The sequence below is a fragment of the Mesocricetus auratus genome, unplaced genomic scaffold (assembly GCF_017639785.1).
Source record: "Mesocricetus auratus isolate SY011 unplaced genomic scaffold, BCM_Maur_2.0 Super-Scaffold_100010, whole genome shotgun sequence".
Taxonomy (NCBI): Eukaryota; Metazoa; Chordata; class Mammalia; order Rodentia; family Cricetidae; genus Mesocricetus; species Mesocricetus auratus.
The window spans coordinates 53,074,875-53,095,475 of record NW_024429194.1 but is presented as its reverse complement, the minus strand read 5'-3'; the positions used below and the strand labels follow the sequence as shown (position 1 = coordinate 53,095,475).

Below are 20,601 nucleotides of genomic sequence, written 5' to 3'. Positions count from 1 at the left end.
TCTCATTTCAAAGGAAAGGAAGAGACATAATTAGCAGCTTAAACCTAAAACAGTGGTTCTCAACCTGTGGATCACAACCCCATTGGGAGTTTCGTGTGACCCTTTCACGAGGGCTACCTAAGACCATTAGAAAACACAGATATTTTACATTGTGATTCTTAACAGTAGCAAAATTACAGTTATGAAGTAACAATGAAAATAATTTCATGGTTGGGGCTCACCACAACATGAGTATTAAAGAGTCACAGCATTAGTTATGTTGAGAACCACTGGCCTGGAGAATAAATAACTATCAGACATGACAAAACAAAGTAATCCTCTCTCATTTTGATTGTACCTCTGCTGTTTCTCCGAGTGTTTTCCCACTTTGGGCTGATCTTTCATGCAGCCTGAGTTTTGGTTAACACCACAGGCCCCTTTCTCTGGTGCTTAGCGGCTGCTCATGAGGTTGAGCTGATGGCTGATGCTGCTCATTTGTAAATCACATCTTTTAGAGGGCTGCACATTCCCCAGGAAACCTTTCTTAACTCTTAAGATGATTTTTAAAGTGAATTTATCATGTTTCCTTCAAAACAGAGAGCGGATGGCTGAGGAGTCCAAAGTAGAAGCAGAATTGCATGCAGAGCGCATTGAAGCTCTGAGAAAGCAGTTTCAGACGGAGAGAGAGACTGCGAAGAAAGCCACACAGAGGGAAGTTTCTGAGGTGAGGGGCACTGCACTGAGCTGTGCAGTGTCTGCAGGTGTCCAAGCCACATGTGCTTTGGCTACCTCTGCTTGCTCCCCAGCACTTCCAAAAAAGCTGTTTCTGACATGCAGCTCCCTGCCTGGCAGAGGGGTGCCTTAAGAACTTTCATGTCAGAGGCCTGAGAAGACGGCCATCTATCTAATCACCATCTCCTCAACCCATCTGCCTCCCCAGCCACTGTGTATCTGAACTCAGGACAGCAAGAGAGGCCTGGGGATGTAGCTTAGTCTGTAGAATGCTTGCTGCTCAACTACACAAAGCTCTGGCTTCCATCTTCAGCAGCACGCTGCTCATTGCAACCCCAGCTCCTGGGAGGTAAAGCTAGGAGGACCAGAAGTTCAAGGTTATTCTCAGCTACATACTGAGTTCAAGGCCAACCTAGACTACATGAGACTGTGTATAAAACAAACAAACAACAACAAAAGAGTTGTAAAAGATGTGACACATGCTATATGCATGAGCCAAATAACCCTTGTTTAGTTGTGATGGCCACTCTGGACATGAGAAAAATAACAAGACACCAGAGAGCTTTTCTTGGCTAACTAGAGGTAGTGTACAGCTTTGAAGGAATTCAAAGTAAAAGAAAATTTATTTTAGGCTTGTTGACAGCTAGAAGGCAGGAAGCAATGAAGGCATAGCTTTGAGTCTCCTAGGCATGCAGGGTGAGGTCCTCTCATAAGAGCCTATGAAAAGCTGAGCTACAAAAACGGAAACCAGGGAAAGACAAGTTACCTTAGATAGGCTGCCTGGTCCCACAGCTTTGCCTTCTAGACCACTGGATGGGAATTTTCAGGTGAAGCGTGAGCACTCTAGAAACAACTTTAAGTTACTGTGACGACAACAGAAAGTAGGAGAGAATAAAGAAAGTAGATGGGGGCATAAGAAAACCACAGTAGCTTTTGGTAATTGATAATCAGGATCAAGTAAAAGGGGTAATTGTTGAAAAAGGGAGCAATTAAATCAAAAGATATTTTAATAGAGGAATAAACACATTAACTGTTGTATACTGAGCATGGAAGAGGGAGGACCAAATTTTTGTGTGCTTTTATTTGCTTAGTTTGATGGGTTTTGGTTTTTTTTCTTTTTGGTGTGGTCTTGTTTTCTTGGTTTTGAGGGGGGGTTTTGTTGTTGTATTGGGGTTTTGTTTGTTTACTGAGAAAGAATTTAAAGTTGAGTGGGTAGGGAAGAAGAGAAGATCTGGAAAGACTTGAGTGAGGAGAAGAATATGATCAAAATGTATTTAAATTTAAAAATTGTTTTAAATAGTAAAACATATACTAAGAAGTAGTAAACACACATAAGACTTGAGGTGAATTGTTTACATTGCTACATTTAGTAATTGTAATTGACAGATAGTTAACAAGGTAAGTTCAACTAGTGATATAAGTTTTGTGACCTGCAAATCACTGTGCACATATAAAAAGCAATTCTGTGGGAAGCAAAAAGGTGTTCTACATGTAAAAGTACACCATTGATTAGAGCTCATTGCTCAGAACACACAGAAAACTGAAACCTGGGGCTGGAGAGTTGGCTCAGAAGCTAAGAACACTTGTTGGTTTTGCAAAACACCAGGAATGGGTTCCTGGCACACATATACTCAGAGCCTCCCATAACTCTCATTTCAGGGGATCCAGTGCCCTCTGACCTTATTGAGAATGAGGCACATGTCGCATACATGTAGAACACTAAGACACATAAATAAATCTAAATTTGAAACCCTGAAGGAAGCATCTGTGAAAATGGTGAACAAGTAAGGGAACCTGGCAACATTGTGCCATTGGTGTGATGCCCAGACTGAGTTAAGAGCATTGCTGAGTCCCAGCCCTGCTAAATGAATATTAGCTTTGAATTCATTTTCTCTTAAGTGGATTGACTTCTGAACCCATTTCCTGTGCTATAAAATCAAGGTCATCACAGCTACTTTTCAGGTTTGTTTAAAGAATTAAATTGGAAAATATCTGTGCCATATGGGCAAGCATAACTAGTGGTGTTAGTTTGCCTTGAGGTAGCAGTGGAGTATGTCATAGATGGTTAGTGATGGCAGCAGAAGAGTGTGCTGGACCATAAGTTCTAAAGACAGAACTACTATGGTGAGAGCAAGGACAGAAAGCACTGACTACATGTGTTGGCAGACACCTCCCGGCCTTGAGTAGCCTTCCCTCTGCTCACCTCCCTTCAGCCACCTCTTTAATTTAAAGGAACATTTTAAGGACCAGGACAATGTAAAATCATTCATGATACTACTTTCCCATGAGACAAAAGTACTAAAGCACTATCAAATGCATGCAGGGTTAGTGAACATCTGCCAAGTGTGTGCAACTACTCTAAATTTATTTTCATTTCTGAGCCACGAGGCAACAGGAAAATGATTATAGTTTGGAAATAATCACTGTGTAGTGGGTGTTATTGAATGATTTTTACTCTTTTGGCTCTTACTCTTGGCTCTTGGGGAGCCACCATCCTGCTCCCAAATAAACACATAGAGGCCTGTTCTTACTTATGAATGTACAGCTTTAGCTTGACTTGTTTCTTGCCAGCTTTTCTTTAAAGAAATTATCCTGTCTATCTCCTGTCTGTGGACTTTTACATTTCTCTATTTTTGTATACCTTTCTTTACTACTTTCTCTGTGGCTTGTTGTGTAGCTGTCTGGCTGGCCCCTGATTTCCTCCTCTGCCTTTTCTCATACCTCAATCTTCTCCCAGATTTCTCTTCCTATTTATTCTCTCTGCCTGCTAGCTACCCTTTCTTCTGCCTTGCAATAGGCCATTCAGCGCTCTCTCTCTCTCTCTCTCTCTCTCTCTCTCTCTCTCTCTCTCTCTCTCTCTCTCTCTCTCTCTCTCTCTCTCTCTCTTTGGTTTTTACGAGACAGGGTTTCTCTGTATTGTTTTGGAGGATGTCGGTCCAGCCTGGCCTTGAACTCACAGAGATCCGCCTGCCTCTGCCTCCCGGCGTGCGCCACCACCGCCCGGCGGCCATTCAGCTCTCTATAAGCCAAATCAGGTGTTTGAGGCAGGCAAAGTAACATAGCTTCACAGAGTGAAATAAATGCGACATAAAAGAATGCAACACATCTTTGCATCATTAAACAAATATTCCACAGCATAAATAAATGTAGTAATCTTAAAAATATTCTATAACTGGGTTCTGCTTTCCTTCTTTACTTGTTTTACTTAACTCTAATGTATCCCCTTAAATAGGCAGTCCGCTCAGTTTTCAGTTGATGAGTCTGAGACTGGAAAGTTAGTTACACAAACCTATTCATGGGTAACGAAACTCAGACTGGAACTTGGGTCTCTCTACAGCTATGCTCAACATTCACACTAGTTTAAAAAGTATTGTACTCTTAAGTGGTGAGAATTGCTTCATTTGTTGCTTCATAAATTGGTATAATCAGACATCATGCATGTATCATTTTCTTATTTTTTATATGTGTAAGTCTTTCGCCTGGATGTAGGTCTGTGATCCATGTGCATACCTAGTACCCTCAGAGGTCAGAAGAAGGCATCACATTTCCACGGATCTGGAGTTATAGATGTGGGTGCTGAAACTGAATCCGCAACTTCTGCAAGAGCAGCAGTGCTCTTAGTTTCTGAACTGTCTCTCCAGCCAGCAGTCTCCTTTGGAAATGTAGAACACAGTGCAGTTTCTCTTACCAAATAGTAGGTAAAAGGCATCCCTTCTCTTCTGTCCTTTTGTCTTCTAAGCTGAAGAAAGCTCTTGACGAAGCCAACTTCAGATCAGTGGAAGTGTCCCGGACAAACCGAGAACTACGACAGAAACTTACGGAGCTGGAAAAAGTAGTGAACAGTAACAAGGAGAAACTAAAGAATCAAAAGGCTCAAATAAAGCTGCACTTGTCGACCAAGGCAAATAATGTGCAGAATTTGGAGAGGATGAAGGTTGTATGAGATGCCCAGCCCTTTCCGTACTGCTTCAGCGGGTTGGGAGGGTCCCCTGGCTATGGCATCTGGGACGTTGTTTCAGAGCCTTGGCCACAGGATGTATTCTCTGGGAAGTGGGCAGGTTACTTTTGTGGGATCATCTGTGCTTTGGTGGAGGTACTGCTGTGTAAATGTGGGTCTCCTTGTGCTTCTGCAGCATGTTTGGCTCCCATCCATCTTTCCCAAGGTGGGCAGTCCTCATATACAGAATGTATATAGAAGACTGCCCATCTGGCTCTTTCAGGGTCTGTGGGCTAGGTAGGAAATAGAACCCAGCAGAAACTGAAAACTTAGAATTCAGCCAGCCTAAAAGTCAAAGTTAATCCACTGGCCATTTTTTGTGTTATTTGGACATTTACTTTCAGCAAATAGAAACAGAATTGAGGCAAATGGAGATAATTAAGGATCAATATCAGAAAAAGAACTATGAACAGGTAAAATATGATTCCCTCAAACTCAGTGTTGTTTACTATACCTTAAGAGTCTAACTTGCATTTACTGTGTTTACCTTCTTGTTCCCCAACAGTCACTGAGTATCCAGAGATTTGTATCTGAAATGAATAACTTGCAGAAAGAGATGGAGCTGTTAGCCAAGAGCCAGTATGAGACCTCTGCACGGAATAAACAGCAGGAGCTGAGACTAGCAACTGAGCGGAAACTAAGACAGGAACTGGAAAATCGGTGTGAGGTAAAGATGTCTTAAGATCCTCTCAATGGTTACTAGCAAGTGTATATGCCTAAATCTGGTGAAATGGCACTTAGATTTTCCTAGATTCTATACAACAAAAAACTACATGTTGTGGTGATTTGAATAGGTATGGCCCCCATATACTCATGTGTTTTTGAATACTTGGTTCATAGGGACTAGCACTCTTAGGAAGTGGGGCCTTGTTGGAGGATGTGTGTCACTGTGGGCGTGGGCTTTGAGGTCGAAGAAGTTTAGGTCAGTTCACTCCTGCTGCCTGTGGATCATGATGTAAGACTCTCAGCTCCTTCCAGAGCACCAGGTCTGCCTGCATGCAGCATGTTTCCTGTCATGACGATAATGAACTAAGCCTCTGAAACTGTAAGCCAGCACCAATTAAATATTTTCCTTTATAAGAGTTGCTATGGTCATGGTATCTCTTCACAGCAATAAGACACTAAGACACATGTTTAGAAAAATGGTATATTAGTTACTTTCCTTGTTGTAGTGACAAGAATACCTGATACAAACAACTAAAAGGAGGATTTATGTCAGGTCATAGTTTCATAGATTTTAGTCTCTAGACCCTGGCTCTATTAATTCTGGACCCTAGGTGAGGCAGGACATCATGAGAACAGGGACATGTATAGAAGGAGACTGCTCACATCATCGTGAACAGGAAATAGAAGAGGGGACTGGGACTGGGTATATCCTTCAGATAGCCCCAGTGGCCAGCTAGCCCCCACTTCCTAAAGTTTCTGCTACCTTCCAAAGTAGGGCCACCAGCTGGAGTCAGCATTCAGGGCGTGAGCCTTTTGAAGGACATTTCGTACTGAAATTGTGGTAGTTTGGAATGTGGAAAATCTTCATTCTCAGTTTGCTTTTACAAAAGAGTTAGAGCTCATATAAACAAAATACCAGCATGGTATTGGGGCTGACTCCTTGGTCTTCTAGGAACTTTACAGCTCTTGAGTCTTCTCTACAAAAAGAATAGACTTGGTGTTGCCACAGGAATCTAGCTATTCCTAATGAACAAAAACTGTAATGACCAAAAACAAACTTCAATAAATCATTAAATTCCTATCTTCCAATAGCCATGAAATGTTCTTTTTGATTCTAAAAAAAGAGACTTTAATTTTTCTTGGCAGAATCCATAAACCAAACTCAAACTTGGATAGACTATAGATTAAATTGTATTAAAATACAAAATAGAAGTTCAAAAGTGTTATGGCTTATTTTCATGATCTAATTGCCATATTACAAATTTGAAGCATTTTGGTTCTATATGGTACATGAGAAGTTTATTAAAACCTATCACATTTTCAGGAATTGGGAGAAACTATCAGACACCTGAAGAGATGTAAGGAAGCGACTGAGAATAAACTAAAAGAAGCCAGTGTAGAGTCAGAACAGGTGAGCCAAACTCGGGCACTTGAGAGAAATAGAGCAACCCTGAACATACATACAGTGCTGTGGAGTCTGCCACTGACACAGTTGTCAGAGGAGTACAGCAGACAGAGAACAACAGTTTACTAAGTATTACCTTGATTGTGAAGAATTTTAGATAACATTCTGTGTCCTGATGATAATGAATACTAGAATATTAATGAAATCTGAAGCCTTAGTACATACCACTAAACTCAAGGGAAGGGCAGCTAGGTGTGGATCTAATGCATATTGCTGCTTTGACACCCTGTGAGTTCCCTGACCACACGTTCTTGGCTAGATTTACAGTAAGAAACATGAGTTTTCCTTCTGTAGAACAGGCCTCAAATCTAATCAGAAAGTGGTTGGTTACCCCATATTCACACCACTGCTTTCACCCTTGTAGAGCCCTGGGAGCTACAGTAACTACCAGCCTGGCACCATATGTCCATAGTGTTACAGTGGCATGCAAAGGAAATTCTAAAGTATCACAATAATATAACTCCATTTATCATTGGTTACACAGCAGAATAACTTGCGAACTGGTATATTAGAAAGAAAAGGACTCTTGACAATCTCAAGTTTGAGTGCCAGTAATGAAGCTTTCTCTGTGCCCTTTATAAAATTACATTTACCCTCATTTTTGAGTGTATGTATGTACATACATATATGTTCATGTATGGGGGTGCATGTGTATGAGTGTAATCATGCATGTGGAGGCCAGAGGACAACCTTGGGTATCCTCAGGTACCATCCACCTTTTTTTTTTTTTTTGAGACAGGGTCTGTTATTGGACTGGAACTCAGCAACTAGACTAGGCCGGCTATCCAGCGAGTCCCAGGGATCTGCCTGTCTCCTCCTCCCTGGCTCTGGGATTCCAAGTACATGCCACCATACCTAGATTCTCTTCTAATGTGGGTTCTGGGGATCAAACTGAGATCTCATTCTTACACAACAGCACTTTACGCAATGAGTTGCCTTCTCAGCCCATGTTTATTTTCTATGAACTATTCATCACTGTGTTTACAAGATAATTTAATACCCACTACTATCTTATTCTAATAAGATTTTTTCAATACGTTTCAATGTCAGTTCCCTCTCATTTGCCATACAACAGAAGGTGTAATTTATTTCAGAGTCTTTCCCTGTACTTCTGGGGGGAAAAAAAAACCAAACACTTGGAAGAAGGGTTGGGCTGGGTTTAGAGTGAAGTTGTTACTGTTACCAGGATGTACCAACAGACCTGAAAATATTTTTGTTGTTCCTAAAAGCCAAATTACATTATAGCAAAGGAGTCCAGTGCTTTTATCTTACTGTAGTATGTCCACATGATGGCCTTGCTAATGACAGAAAGTGCTTGGCAGCATGTTTGCTAGACGTACTCTGTCAATGCTTCACTAGGTGTAGGCGATGCAGGGCGTACTGATGAAATGTGTGGGAAGCAGGAGCCTGTGTGTGAGCATCCTTTAATTGCCTCACTCAGCATGTTTCCTCAACTTAATGGTTGTTCAGTGTACTATACAGACATGTTGCAAGGATCCCATGTGAGCATTTGAGTCTTCTGATAGCTAGGTATAAATCTCCCATACATGTACACAAAAGAATTTGTGGGCATTTCTGTGTTCAGATAACAGCTAATCTGGAAGAAGCTCACCGATGGTTTAAATGCAGGTTCGATGGCCTACAACTTGAGCTGACAAAAAACCGGTTGCAGAGGCTTCCCCGGGAAGACAGGTGGCCAGAAGAGGTGAGGTTCACCTTGTTGTTGTAAAGAAGTTTGAATTTTTCCTTCTCCATTTCTGACTACAGAAGCCCTCGTAATCATCTAGCTGTTCATCTGTGGGTTTCTTTTAACTACTGTTAGGAAACCAATGGACTAAGTTCTTGTAGAAATTTTACCTTTCCCAAACTATCTAGATCAAAACTACCTATCTGAACATATAAGTGGCATTATGGAGGGCAACAGACTCTAAACTGTTGGTTCTCAGCAGACAAGAGTTGGGCATATTTTCTCCTACAGAATCAAGATAAGAGGCGTGATGTTGTTTCCAGCCAGTCTATCCTACATCGATGGGAAACTAAACAAAACCTCGGGCTTATGCCTAAGAAGTACCATTCTGACACAGAGAGAAAGAAATGTCCTTGACAAAGGAATCCTTGTGAGAACTTACACCTCCATGATTCTTCTGGCCAGCAAGCAGGGCTGGCCTGTTTCTACATTGAAAGAACATGCTGTGTGCTGAAGATTTTGGACTTTGCCCTTTATGAGCTCTTTTATATTACAGCAGAACTACCCCATCCTTTTGTCCTTTTCCCTATTTCCCACACAATAAATTTAAATTAGTTTGTTTTATGATAGTAGAAGCTGTCGTATAGTTGCCATTTTTTCAGAAATAATTTAGTAAAGTGTTAAGTGAAATTTCCACTAAATAATACACTACTTATGTCAATGAGATGTCTAAATGAATTCTGTAGGATAGTGTCTGTAACTGGTTGTGGTCAAATAGTTGTAAACACCAGTACTCTTGGACCAACCAAGGATACTCTTTGAAAATGAAATCTGTAAAAACAGTAGACATTCTTCTGTACCTTCTAAGCATACAAACTTCTAGGTGATTACGAAAGTATATCTTTAATAAGACTTGTAAACAGCACATGTCAAAGATTATATTTACAGTTTCTTTGGTCATCAAGGAGCTGTTTTCTGAGTACAGGAGTTGCTCTGCTCCTCCTTATACTAGTACATAGCAAATTGAGCTTTGTATTTGTTATTTCAGATATTAAATGGTGGGTTGCAGCCATAGAGGAGGTTGATTGTAGCATGAGAGCCTTTAGGAATGGATTCTTGCCTTTAAAGAGGGCTGGGGCAACTGCCCTTGGCCCTGCTGACTGAAGACAAAGCATTTAGTTGCTCCAGAGGACATCAGCGATCAGGTGATACCTAAAATTGGAGAGCAGAGTCTCATCACACACCAACCCTGTCAGCTACTCCATCTTGGATGTTCAGGCCTCCAGAACTGTGAGAAATTATTTCTGTTCTTTGAAAATTTCCTACTCTTAGTTATTTTGTTTCAAGAAGCAAACACAAAAAGACATTTGATTAAGGAATTCAAACTTGTGTTGTCTTTGAGTCTTGAACACTATTGTTATCCATAAAAGTCTTTCTTCATTAATCCCAGGACTCGAGAGGCAGAGGCAGGCGGATCTCTGTGAGTTCGAGGTCAGGCTGGACCGATAGCCTCCGAAACAATACAGAGAAACCCTGTCTCGTAAAAACCAAATTAAAAAAAAAGAAAAGTCTTTCTTCAAAAAGTGTCTTAGGACTCTGTCTCTGTCTCTGTCTCTCTCTGTACTATCTTCATATAAGGGCTTTTTCTAGAATAGCCAATTTAATGTGCTGATTTGCTTGAGTTGTTTCTATAATACTTCAGGTGTTTTTAGAATATCTATTGTATCTTTAGTATAGTGAAGTGACTAAGATGGTGACATCTTATGACTCCATGTTGTGGCTGCCTAGATACCCTTCAGCCTTCCACCCCACCCCCACCCCCAATAGCTACATCTGCCTTGGTAACACTTTTAGAAATGTTTGTGACTCTAACCATCAAGAAGATATATCAACCGTAATGTTCATACAAACTAAAATAACTAGAAGTATAAATAAAAAACAAATGTCATGTGGTATCTGGGAATTATTGTTAAGCTCTGCAAAAAGAGATAGATATTACAAAGCTATTTCAACACCTGCTCCCCCAGCACTGATGTGATTGTAGCTTTTGTCATTAAAAACCCTGTACTCCTGAGCTTCAGCACCATGAGAAATTATGGAGGTCTTAGCCTACCCTTGGTTTCGTTGTTATAAAGGGGTTCTTAAACAATTAGTTGGCTTAGTTAGTGTGATTGTTGGTAACTATCTCTTGGGCATCATTTCAGTAGTGCTAACTTCTAATGTGGGCTTCTATGTTTTTGATATCAGTATCAAAGTGCTATCAAGGCATCACACCAGCTCACTTTGATAGTGATTTTTTAAGGGATACCTGTTGGAATTTTAAAAAATGCCTTTCCATCAGGGACACTGACTTGTAGTTTTCATTTCATGTATCTTTACCTAGTTTTGGTATTCAGGTAACACTGGCTTCATAAAATGAATTTGGAAGTCCTTCTTCCCTTCCCTTCCCTCCTTCCCTCCTTCCCTCCTTCCAAATAATTAAAAAAGAGTATTGGTTGTAGATCTTTGAAAGTTTGGTTGAAATCTGCTGTCAATCCATCTGGAGCCCAGGTTTGGTTGTGGGTCATGGGAGGTTCAGAAGGGCTATAATAGGCATTTCAGTTTCTTTGTTCATCACGAATGTTTGGTTTGTTGATCTCTTCCTAGTTTAACTTTGGTGACGGTGGTTTGGTTGAATCTAGAAATCCATCCCTTTTTCTTCTTCTTCTTCTTTTTAATTGGTTTTCTTACTCTGCATCTTGAGTGCTGGGTTCAAATATACACCAGCATTCCTGACTTGTTTAGATTTGCTAACTTAATAAAATATGGAATTTTAAAGTTTTCTTATCAGATTGGGCCAGCTCATAGTATGTGTGACCAGAGTTGTGTCTGGGAGTTGGGAAGGGTGCAGGCCAGCTAGAGCTTAGGGAACTTTCCTAATTAGACTTGGACTTGGCCTTGGCCTCTCAGACCCAGAATAGGCCTAAAAATTGGATGTGGTGCAGTAAGCTAGGATCAGGCAGTCTGATTAGACTCAGCTGGTACACAGGGTGTGTGATGTGGCCAAGGCTTAAAGTTGAGAATGGTGCAGGCAAGACTGATCAGACTGCACACTCTGATTAATTTTTGAGAGTACTAATTGTTCTGAAGAAAGGGGAATAAGACCTGATTCATTTGATCAATAGACAGGCAATGGATCTTCTACATTGCCTATATTGCTAACACCCTTAGAGCATGACCTAACCTTTTCATGTGTGTAAAACTCTAGGAGGAATCTATATGAAGGTTGCTTCTAAATTTCATCTGCTTGTGAAATTGTTTACTCTTGGTGAATTCTGAGATCATGACTATTTCTCTAGTAATTTCTTGGTTATTTCATGAGATTAATGTAGGTATTTGTCTTAGTTAGGATTTCTATTGCTCTGAAGAGACACCATGACCACAATTTAGTGCTGTGTTTTACTCTTTTGACTTTTTGAGGGGCCCAGCACCTAGCTCCCAAGTAAATCACACGTAGTTATGAATAAGTTACCCTGTCTATCTTTGGCCTCAGGGCTTTTATCTTTCTCTATTCCTGTATACTTCTACTTTCCTTCTTACACAAAAACAATGAATGGGTATTTTCCCAGTTGTGATTCCAATGTATTAGGTACATGCTTAGACTCAGGAAAGACGTTACTATAGTTTGGATCTGGAATGTCCCCCAAAGCCCATATAGTAAAGGCTTGGTTCACAGCCTGGCTTAATTGAGAAGGGGAAGACCCTGTGAGAGATGTACCTCATGGAAAGAAGTTAGATTACTGGGTATACCCTTGGAGGAGATATTGATATCCTAGCATTTCCTGTTTCCTTCACCTCCTAGCCACCATGATATAAGGAATTTTGCTTTACCACGTCTACTCCACAATAAGCAATGAAGCTAACTATCTGTTGTATTTTGTTTCCTTTGGATATCATACACAAACATCTATTCATCCCAGAGACAGTACTGATAATAGAGAAAAGTAAGTATTCCCCTCAAATCTATCTTAATGATCCAGTGAGTTTACTGGACTTAGTTACTGGGGCATGAGAAACCTAAAACAGCTGCATCATGGAGTCAGAGCCCCACCCTGTCATGGACTGTAGCCTCATGAATGCTACATCATGGAGTCAGAGTCCCACCCTGTCATGGACTGTAGCCTCATGAATGCTACATCATGGAGTCAGAGTCCCACCCTGTCATGGACTGTAGCCTCATGAATGCTACATCATGGAGTCAGAGTCCCACCCTGTCATGGACTGTAGCCTCATGAATGCTACATCATGGAGTAAAGAGCCCCATCCTGTCATGGACTGTAGCCTCATGAATGCTACATCATGGAGTAAAGAGTCCCACCCTGTCATGGACTGTAGCCTCATGAATGCTACATCATGGAGTCAGAGCCCCACCCTGTCATGGACTGTAGCCTCATGAATGCTACATCATGGAGTAAAGAGTCCCACCCTGTCATGGACTGTAGCCTCATGAATGCTACATCATGGAGTAAAGAGTCCCACCCTGTCATGGACTGTAGCCTCATGAATGCTACATCATGGAGTCAGAGCCCCACCCTGTCATGGACTGTAGCCTCATGAATGCTACATCATGGAGTCAGAGTCCCACCCTGTCATGGACTGTAGCCTCATGAATGCTACATCATGGAGTAAAGAGTCCCACCCTGTCATGGACTGTAGCCTCATGAATGCTACATCATGGAGTAAAGAGTCCCACCCTGTCATGGACTGTAGCCTCATGAATGCTACATCATGGAGTAAAGAGTCCCACCCTGTCATGGACTGTAGCCTCATGAATGCTACATCATGGAGTCAGAGCCCCACCCTGTCATGGACTGTAGCCTCATGAATGCTACATCATGGAGTAAAGAGTCCCACCCTGTCATGGACTGTAGCCTTATGAATGCTACATCATGGAGTCAGAGTCCCACCCTGTCATGGACTGTAGCCTCATGAATGCTACATCATGGAGTAAAGAGTCCCACCCTGTCATGGACTATGACTTCATGTTTTACATCATGGAATCAAGAGTCCCATTCTATCATGGACTATGACTTCATGAATGCTACATCATGGAGTCAGAGTACCACCCTGTCGGACTATGACTTCATGGTTTATATCATGGACTGCGCCTCAGTTAATCTTTCACCTCCTGTATACTCTATGACCATCTGCAGCTGGGAAGCAGGGGAGTGGTGAATGGAATCCCAGGTGAGGTTCTAGTGAACCCCTTTCTTTCCTTGCTGGGGATGTTAGGAGCTCATTACTGTTACAACAGACCCGTCTGCTCATTTTGTTTCTGTGACTGTCAGATCAAAGTCAGTCATCTCTTCATCTCTGCTGCAAAATGGAGCCAGGATGGCCATAGTGTATCCTGAGGGAAAAACACTACTTCAGCAGCCACGGCAGCCTAAAGCTTCAGAACCCCAACCGGTGAGTCAGACTTTCCTTCCTTTAATGCTGACCGTCCTAGGTATTCTTTTTAGTGTTGGGAAGTTTCTGAACAGAATTTGGATTTTTGTAAATTCTTATCTTTAATGGCTTTATTAATAATAAATCAAAGGAAATAAGGTTTATTTCTCCTCACATTTTTGTAATGGCCATACATTCTGAAATTAATTTCTAGATAGTATATCAAACAGCCATTTGTACATTACGACAAAAATCCATCTCACTAAAGGTAAGTTTGCCCTTTTGCTTTTGAGACAGCTTTAACTGTTCTTCTGCAGGCTCTTCTATTCCACAGGAGTAGAATTGATTGTGGATAACACCAGCAGCAGTAAATGTGCTGCTAGGTTGCACTTGGGCATCTAGAGGACAGGGAGCTATTGGATCTGCTTGTATTCATTGGCGTTTCAGAATCACAGAGCTTAGGCAAGCATTGATTCCTCCAGTTTCTTTGCAGAACAAACACTGTTCACTCAGCATTCCCTGTACAGCATCTCTTGAGTTTCCTTACTTGTAGACTCCCTAACAGGAGGCTCTCATCTAGTCTTATCTCAGAGGTTGTTGGCCATAGTTACTTGAATTTCTAGTTCACTTACTTTCCAAGGCTATCCAGAGTCTAATAGAGCTTCATATAAAAAGTCCACTACACTGGATTTCTTGGAACATTCTCCAAGGGTAGGCGGGAATTAACGTACAAAGAAAACTGACAGTCCCTACCAGCCTACAAGCAGGTGAGAGACCTGCCTCCAGGCTGCTCTACCACACCTGCCGCACACTGGACCCACTCCGTCACCCATCACTACATACATGGACATCCTCTCGGTGACCAGCCCTCCCCTGTTACTCCAGCAGATGACATAGGCACAGGTGGAAACCACATCAGTTGGAAAAACAGATGAGTAAATACCAGTGTTAGATACATTCAACAGTCAGGCAATGGTGGCACATGCTTTTAACCCCAGCACTTGGGAGGTAGAGACAGGCAGAGCTCTGTGAGTTTGAGGCCAGCCTGGTCTACAGAGTGAATTCCAGGACAAGCTCCAAAGCTACAGAGAAACCCTGTCTCAAAAAACAAAAACGCATTCAACAACCAAAAAAGAGCAATATGGCCCCACCAGAAACCAGTGATCCTACAACAAAACCTGAATGTTCCAATGTGGATGAAACACAAGAAAATGACCTTAAAAATAAATTTACAAAGGTGATAGCGGCACTTAAAGAGGAAATGAAAAATCCCCTTAAAGAAATTGAGGAAAAGAAAAACAAAAAATTGGAAGACATCAATAAATTCCTTAAAGAAAGCCAAGAAAAAACAATCAAACAAGTGAAGGAAATGATTCAAGACTTGAAAGTTGAAATGGAAACAATAAAGAAAACACAAACTAAGATAATTCTGGAAATGGAACTACAGATGCAAGCATCCCCAACAGAGTATAAGAGATTAAGTGAGAATCTCAAGTATTGAAGATATGATTAGAGGAGATTCACCAGTCAAAAAAATGTTAAATCCAATAAATTCCAACATCAAACTAAATGGAGAGAAACTCAAAGTAATCCTACTGAAATCAGGAAAAAGGCAAGGCTGTCCACTCTCTCCATATCTATTCAATAAGGTACTTGAAGTCCTAGCTAGAGCAATAAGACAACAAAAGGAGATCAAGGGGGTGCAAATTTTGATGTTTACAGATGATATGATAGTATATATAAGTGACCCCTTCTACCAGGTAACTCCTACAGCTGATAAACACCTTCAGTAAACATGGTTGGATACAACATTAACTCAAAAACTAAAATAAAAAAAAGAATTAGTAGCACTCCTATATCCAGATGAGAAAAGAAATCAGAGAAACGGCACCCTTTACAATAGCCAAAAATAAAATATCTTGGGGTAACTCTAACCAACCAAGTAAAAGACCTGAATAACAAGAATGTTAAGTCTTTGAAGAAAGAAATTGAAGAAGATATCAGAAAATGGAAAAATCTCCCATGCTCATGGATCCATGGGATTAACATAGTAAATGGCAATCTTACCAAAAGCAATCTACAGATTCAATGCGATCCCCATCAAAATCCCAGCACAATTCTTCCCAAAATTGGAAAGAACAATACTCAACTTCATATGGTAAAACAAAAAGCCCAGGATAGCTAAAACAATCCTGTACAATAAAGGAACTTCCAGAGGCATCACCATACCTAACTTCAAGCTCTATTATAGAACTATAATAATGAAAACAGCTTGGTATTGTCATTAAAAGCAGCTTGGTGGATCAATGGGAATCAAATTCAAGACCCTGATATTAATCCACACATCTGTGAACACCTGATTTTTGACAAAAAAGCCAAAATCATACAATAAAAAGAAAGAATCTTCAACAAATGGTGTTGGCATAACTAGATGTTTGCATGTAAAAGAATGCAAATCAATTCATATCTATCACCCTGCACAAAATTCAAGTCCAAGTGGATCAAAGGCCTCAACATAAATCCAGTTACACTGAACCTGGTAGAAGGGCAAGTGGGAAGTAGCCTTGAGTGCACTGCCACAGGAGACAACTTTCTGAACAGAACACCTATAGCACAGGCACTAACAAATAATAAATCAACACTTGATAAATGGGACCTCATGAAACTGAGAAGCTTCTGTAAAGCAAAGAATATGGTCAATAAGACAAAACAGTAGCCTACACAATGGGAAAACATTTTCACCAACCCCATATCTGACAGAGGGCCAATCTCCAAAATACAAACAACTCAAGAAACTAGATATCAAAATACCAAGTAATCCAATTAAAAATGGGGTATGTATTTAAACCAAGAATTCTTAACAGATACACTTAAATAACTGTTCAACATCCTTAGCTATCAGGGAAACTGCAAATCATAACAACTCTGAGATACCATCTTACAGCTGTCAGAATGGCTAAGATCAAAAATGCTAATAACAACCTATGTTGGAGAGGATGTGGAGTAAGAGGAACACTCTGGAATAAAAGGTAGGAGCCTGAATGGGACCAATCTAGGCCCTTTGCATGTGGGTGACAGTTGTGTAGCTTGGTCTGTTTGTAGAGCCCCTAACAGCAGGATCAGGACCTGGCCCTGATGCATGAGCAGGCTTGGTAGAACCTATTCCCCATGCAGGGATGCCTCACCCAACCGTGATAGAGGGGGTATGAGGGCCTTGGTCCTGCCTCAACATATGCTTTGTTGGGTCCCATGGGAGGGCTGCCCCTTTCTGAGGAGGAGTGGATAGGATAGACTGGAGGTAGGAGGAGGGAACAGGAAGAGAGGAGGGAGGGAAAACTGTGGTTAGTATGTAAAATAAATGAAAAAAATTAATAAAAAATAAATCTCCAGGTCAGTATTAAACATGCTATAAAAACAGTAACATTTTAATAAAAAGACAATGTAGCTTGTTTACCATGAATGAGGCTTCAGGTTTGATCTCCAGCACCATAAAAGAAAAAAAAGAATTATATGATCCCTACATATGCTAAAAGCCTTTAATAAAAATTAATTTTTAAGACAAAAAGTTCAACACTCACTAAAGAAAATAGGTGGGTAACAGAGAGTCATGGCAATCCTGATGACCAAAGTTTGATCCCTGGATCCCACTTGGTAGAGAGAGAACCATCCCTGAAAACTAACTCTCAAAAGTTGTCATCAGACTTCCACATGTATTCCATGACATACATACACACACATTAAATAAAAAGTGTTAATAAAAAGACAAAATGGAATTGAGAGGTACTGCTTAACATGGTCAAGTGTATATACACAAGAAGTGTCTAGGCCTACCTAATAATGTCCAATATATAAACACCTATTGCTGAAACCAGGGGAGGACCCACAGTCTCCTTTCAAAACAAGTCACTGCAATTATCAAGGCCAATTAAAAACAACAGTTAAGAATGGGGAAAGTAAAAACATTTGAATACAATAGGATAACATACCTGGGAAACTCTAAAGGAATGATCATACAACTGAAATAGTGAAAGATAAGTTAGACGTGAACAGAGTAAATATAAAACTCAATAGCCTTGTGGAAGCCAGTACTGGGAATTGAACCCAGGGCTTTGCATGAGGTAGAAAGTAGAAGTACTGGAAAGCTATTACAAATGTTGTGTTTACATAATGGTGAGCGAAGGTAAGGCAGTCAAAATGCAGAAGTGTAGAAGGATCGCTCTAAAGTCACTGACCACTTGTGTGAAGTGCTGCCCTGTCTCTAGGGGAGTCTGGTAGGTCAGCATAGCCCTGCTGCCTGCACAGGAGAACAAAGGTCGCTAGTAAAGTTCTATGGAGAGCTGCCCTGTGTGGTGGTCAGTTTGAGTATGGTCTACTTTTGGGTACCTGAGGAAAATCAGCATACAGAAAAAATGGAGTGAAAAAAGGCACCAGCGACTCTGTATTTGTTAACACATCAACTCCATAATCATCACACAGTAATTACTACTTCACAGCTACCCTCTAAATCCCATGCAGGTTCTCCAGGTCATCTCTAGCATGGGACACTCAAGGAAAGGGATTCTGGGAGACACAATTGCAGTTTAATCAAACTGGCATAGTTCAGACCACATGGGTGTGAACATCTGCAACACACAGGGACACTAATGATGTCCCATTTCTTGTTTGGGATGGTGTTAACATCACAAACACACACACACACACACACACACCTCGTATATGTAACAATTATTGAAAAAAAAGATGAATTTAAGACAGCAAGGAGGGTATATGGTAGGGTTTTGATGAAGGTAAGGGTGTAAATGATGTAATTATATTATTTTGGTCTCAAAAAATAAAATAATTTTTTTTTTAAAAAATGCAGCCCCACCTGTACTCCTGACAGGTAGTCTGGGTGCACTTGGAAAGGTCCATGGATCCCATGCTCCCTCTAGTGGTCAGTCACTTCCTTGTCTACCTTTGTTCAGTAAACCGGCACTTAAAATGAAGAGAATTCACTAAGTGCAAACAGTGTACACTTACTCTGTAAAGTATGTCATCAGAAAATGTTTTAACCCTCTGAAATTATGCTTAAATAATCAATTTTCCCCACCCAGATCTCTCTTTTTCTAAACAATTTTTTTAAATTATGTGGATGGGTGTTTTGCCTGATTGTATATCAGCACCATGTACATGCAGTGCTTGTGAAGGTCAGAAGAAGATGCCAGATCCCATGGAACTGGAGTTACAGATGGTTGTGAGGTACCATGTGGGTTCTATGATCCAAACTCAGGTGTTCTGGAAGAGCAGCCAGTGCTCTTAACCACTAAGCCACCTCTCCTGCCCCATATGGTTTTTTTCTTTTATTCTTATCTCATAGATTACATCCCTACCAAGTTTCCTCTAACTCAACTCTTCCCAGCCCCTCCCCTTCTCCATTGTCCCCCAGATCTGCTCCTTTTTGGGTTTCCCTTAAAGAGCAATGGGGGAGGAGAGAGAAAGCAAGCTTCCCATTGATATCCATTGAACATGTAAGACTAGTGATAACCCCTCATATTAAGGCTGGACAAGGCAACACATTGGTAGGAAAAGGGTCTCAGGAGCAGGCAGAAGACTCAGAGACATCCCCTCCCACTATCGGGAGTCCCACAAGAACACCAAGCTGCACAACCATATGCAGAGGACCAGGCTTAGACCCATACAGGCCCGTGTTTGTCACATCAGTCTCTGTGAACCCCTGTAAGTCTTGCTTTAGTTGATTCTGTGGGCCGTGTTCTCAGTGTCCTCTAACCCTTTGGCTCCTACAATCCTTCCTCTCCATCTTATGCAGGGTTCCCCTGGCCCTGCCTAATGTTTGACTGTGGGTTTCTGCATCTTCTCTAAACAGTTGCTGGATGACACCCTTCTAATGACAATTGGGCTAGGTACCTATCTATGAGTATAGCAGAATAATTAAGAATAATTTCATTGACTTTTTTTCATTGCCAGTCATGTTTAGTTTTATCCTGGAGCTCTGAGCTGTCCTGCCTCTGGTTCCTGGCTATCTAGGCAGTGTTAAGTGTGGGCTCCTTCTCCTGGCATGGGCCTCAGTCATTGCTTGGTCATTCCCACAAATTATGCACTAAAATTACTATACATCTTACAGGCAGAACAAATTATAGGGCAAAGATTTTGTGACTAGGTTGATGTCTCAATCCCACTGCTAGGAGACTTGCCTGATTAAAGAATGACCAGTTCTGGCTCTGTTTCCCCCATTACTAGGAGTTTCTACTATAGGGTCACTCTTGTAGATTCTGTGAGTTTCCACTACTTCACTCTTCTCCCAATGCCCCCCAGTTCCAGTAGTTTCTCTCAGTACTCTCTCTTTCTGCCTGATCTCTCTCGTTCCCATTCCCACTTGACCCAAGTCCATCCAGGAAATCTGTTATTTCCCCTTCCCAGGGAGATCCATGCACCCTCACCTTGAGCCCTCCTTGTTACCTAGTCTCTCTGGATCTATGAATTGTAGCATGGTTATCCTTTACTTTAGAGCTAATATCCACTTATAAGTGACTGCATACCATGTTTGTCTTTCTGGGTCTGGGTTACCACACTCAATCTAGTTCCATTAGCTTCCAAATTTCATGATGTCCTTTTTGTGTAAATGTATCACATTTTCTTAATCTATTATTT

General features: G+C 41.1%; 1 protein-coding gene across 15 annotated transcripts in view; it reads left to right on the top strand.

Annotated features, from left to right (window-relative positions):
• Positions 1-20,601, top strand: part of Ccdc150 (coiled-coil domain containing 150) — a 124,569-nt gene that overhangs the window by 82,949 nt on the left and 21,019 nt on the right. For 6 of the 15 annotated variants that reach the window (XM_040753627.1, XM_040753622.1, XM_040753625.1 and 3 more), the window contains 7 exons: positions 577-703; positions 4,451-4,645; positions 5,053-5,121; positions 5,214-5,375; positions 6,699-6,785; positions 8,425-8,544; positions 8,818-9,371. In XM_040753627.1, the coding sequence (XP_040609561.1) occupies positions 577-703; positions 4,451-4,645; positions 5,053-5,121; positions 5,214-5,375; positions 6,699-6,785; positions 8,425-8,544; positions 8,818-8,943 (886 nt within the window). In that variant the 3' untranslated portion in view covers positions 8,944-9,371. Of the gene's footprint in view, positions 1-576; positions 704-4,450; positions 4,646-5,052; positions 5,122-5,213; positions 5,376-6,698; positions 6,786-7,578; positions 7,712-8,424; positions 8,545-8,817; positions 9,372-20,601 lie in introns of those variants that run through there. The other 9 variants (XR_005879937.1, XR_005879936.1, XR_002385092.2 and 6 more) reach the window with 8 other exon arrangements.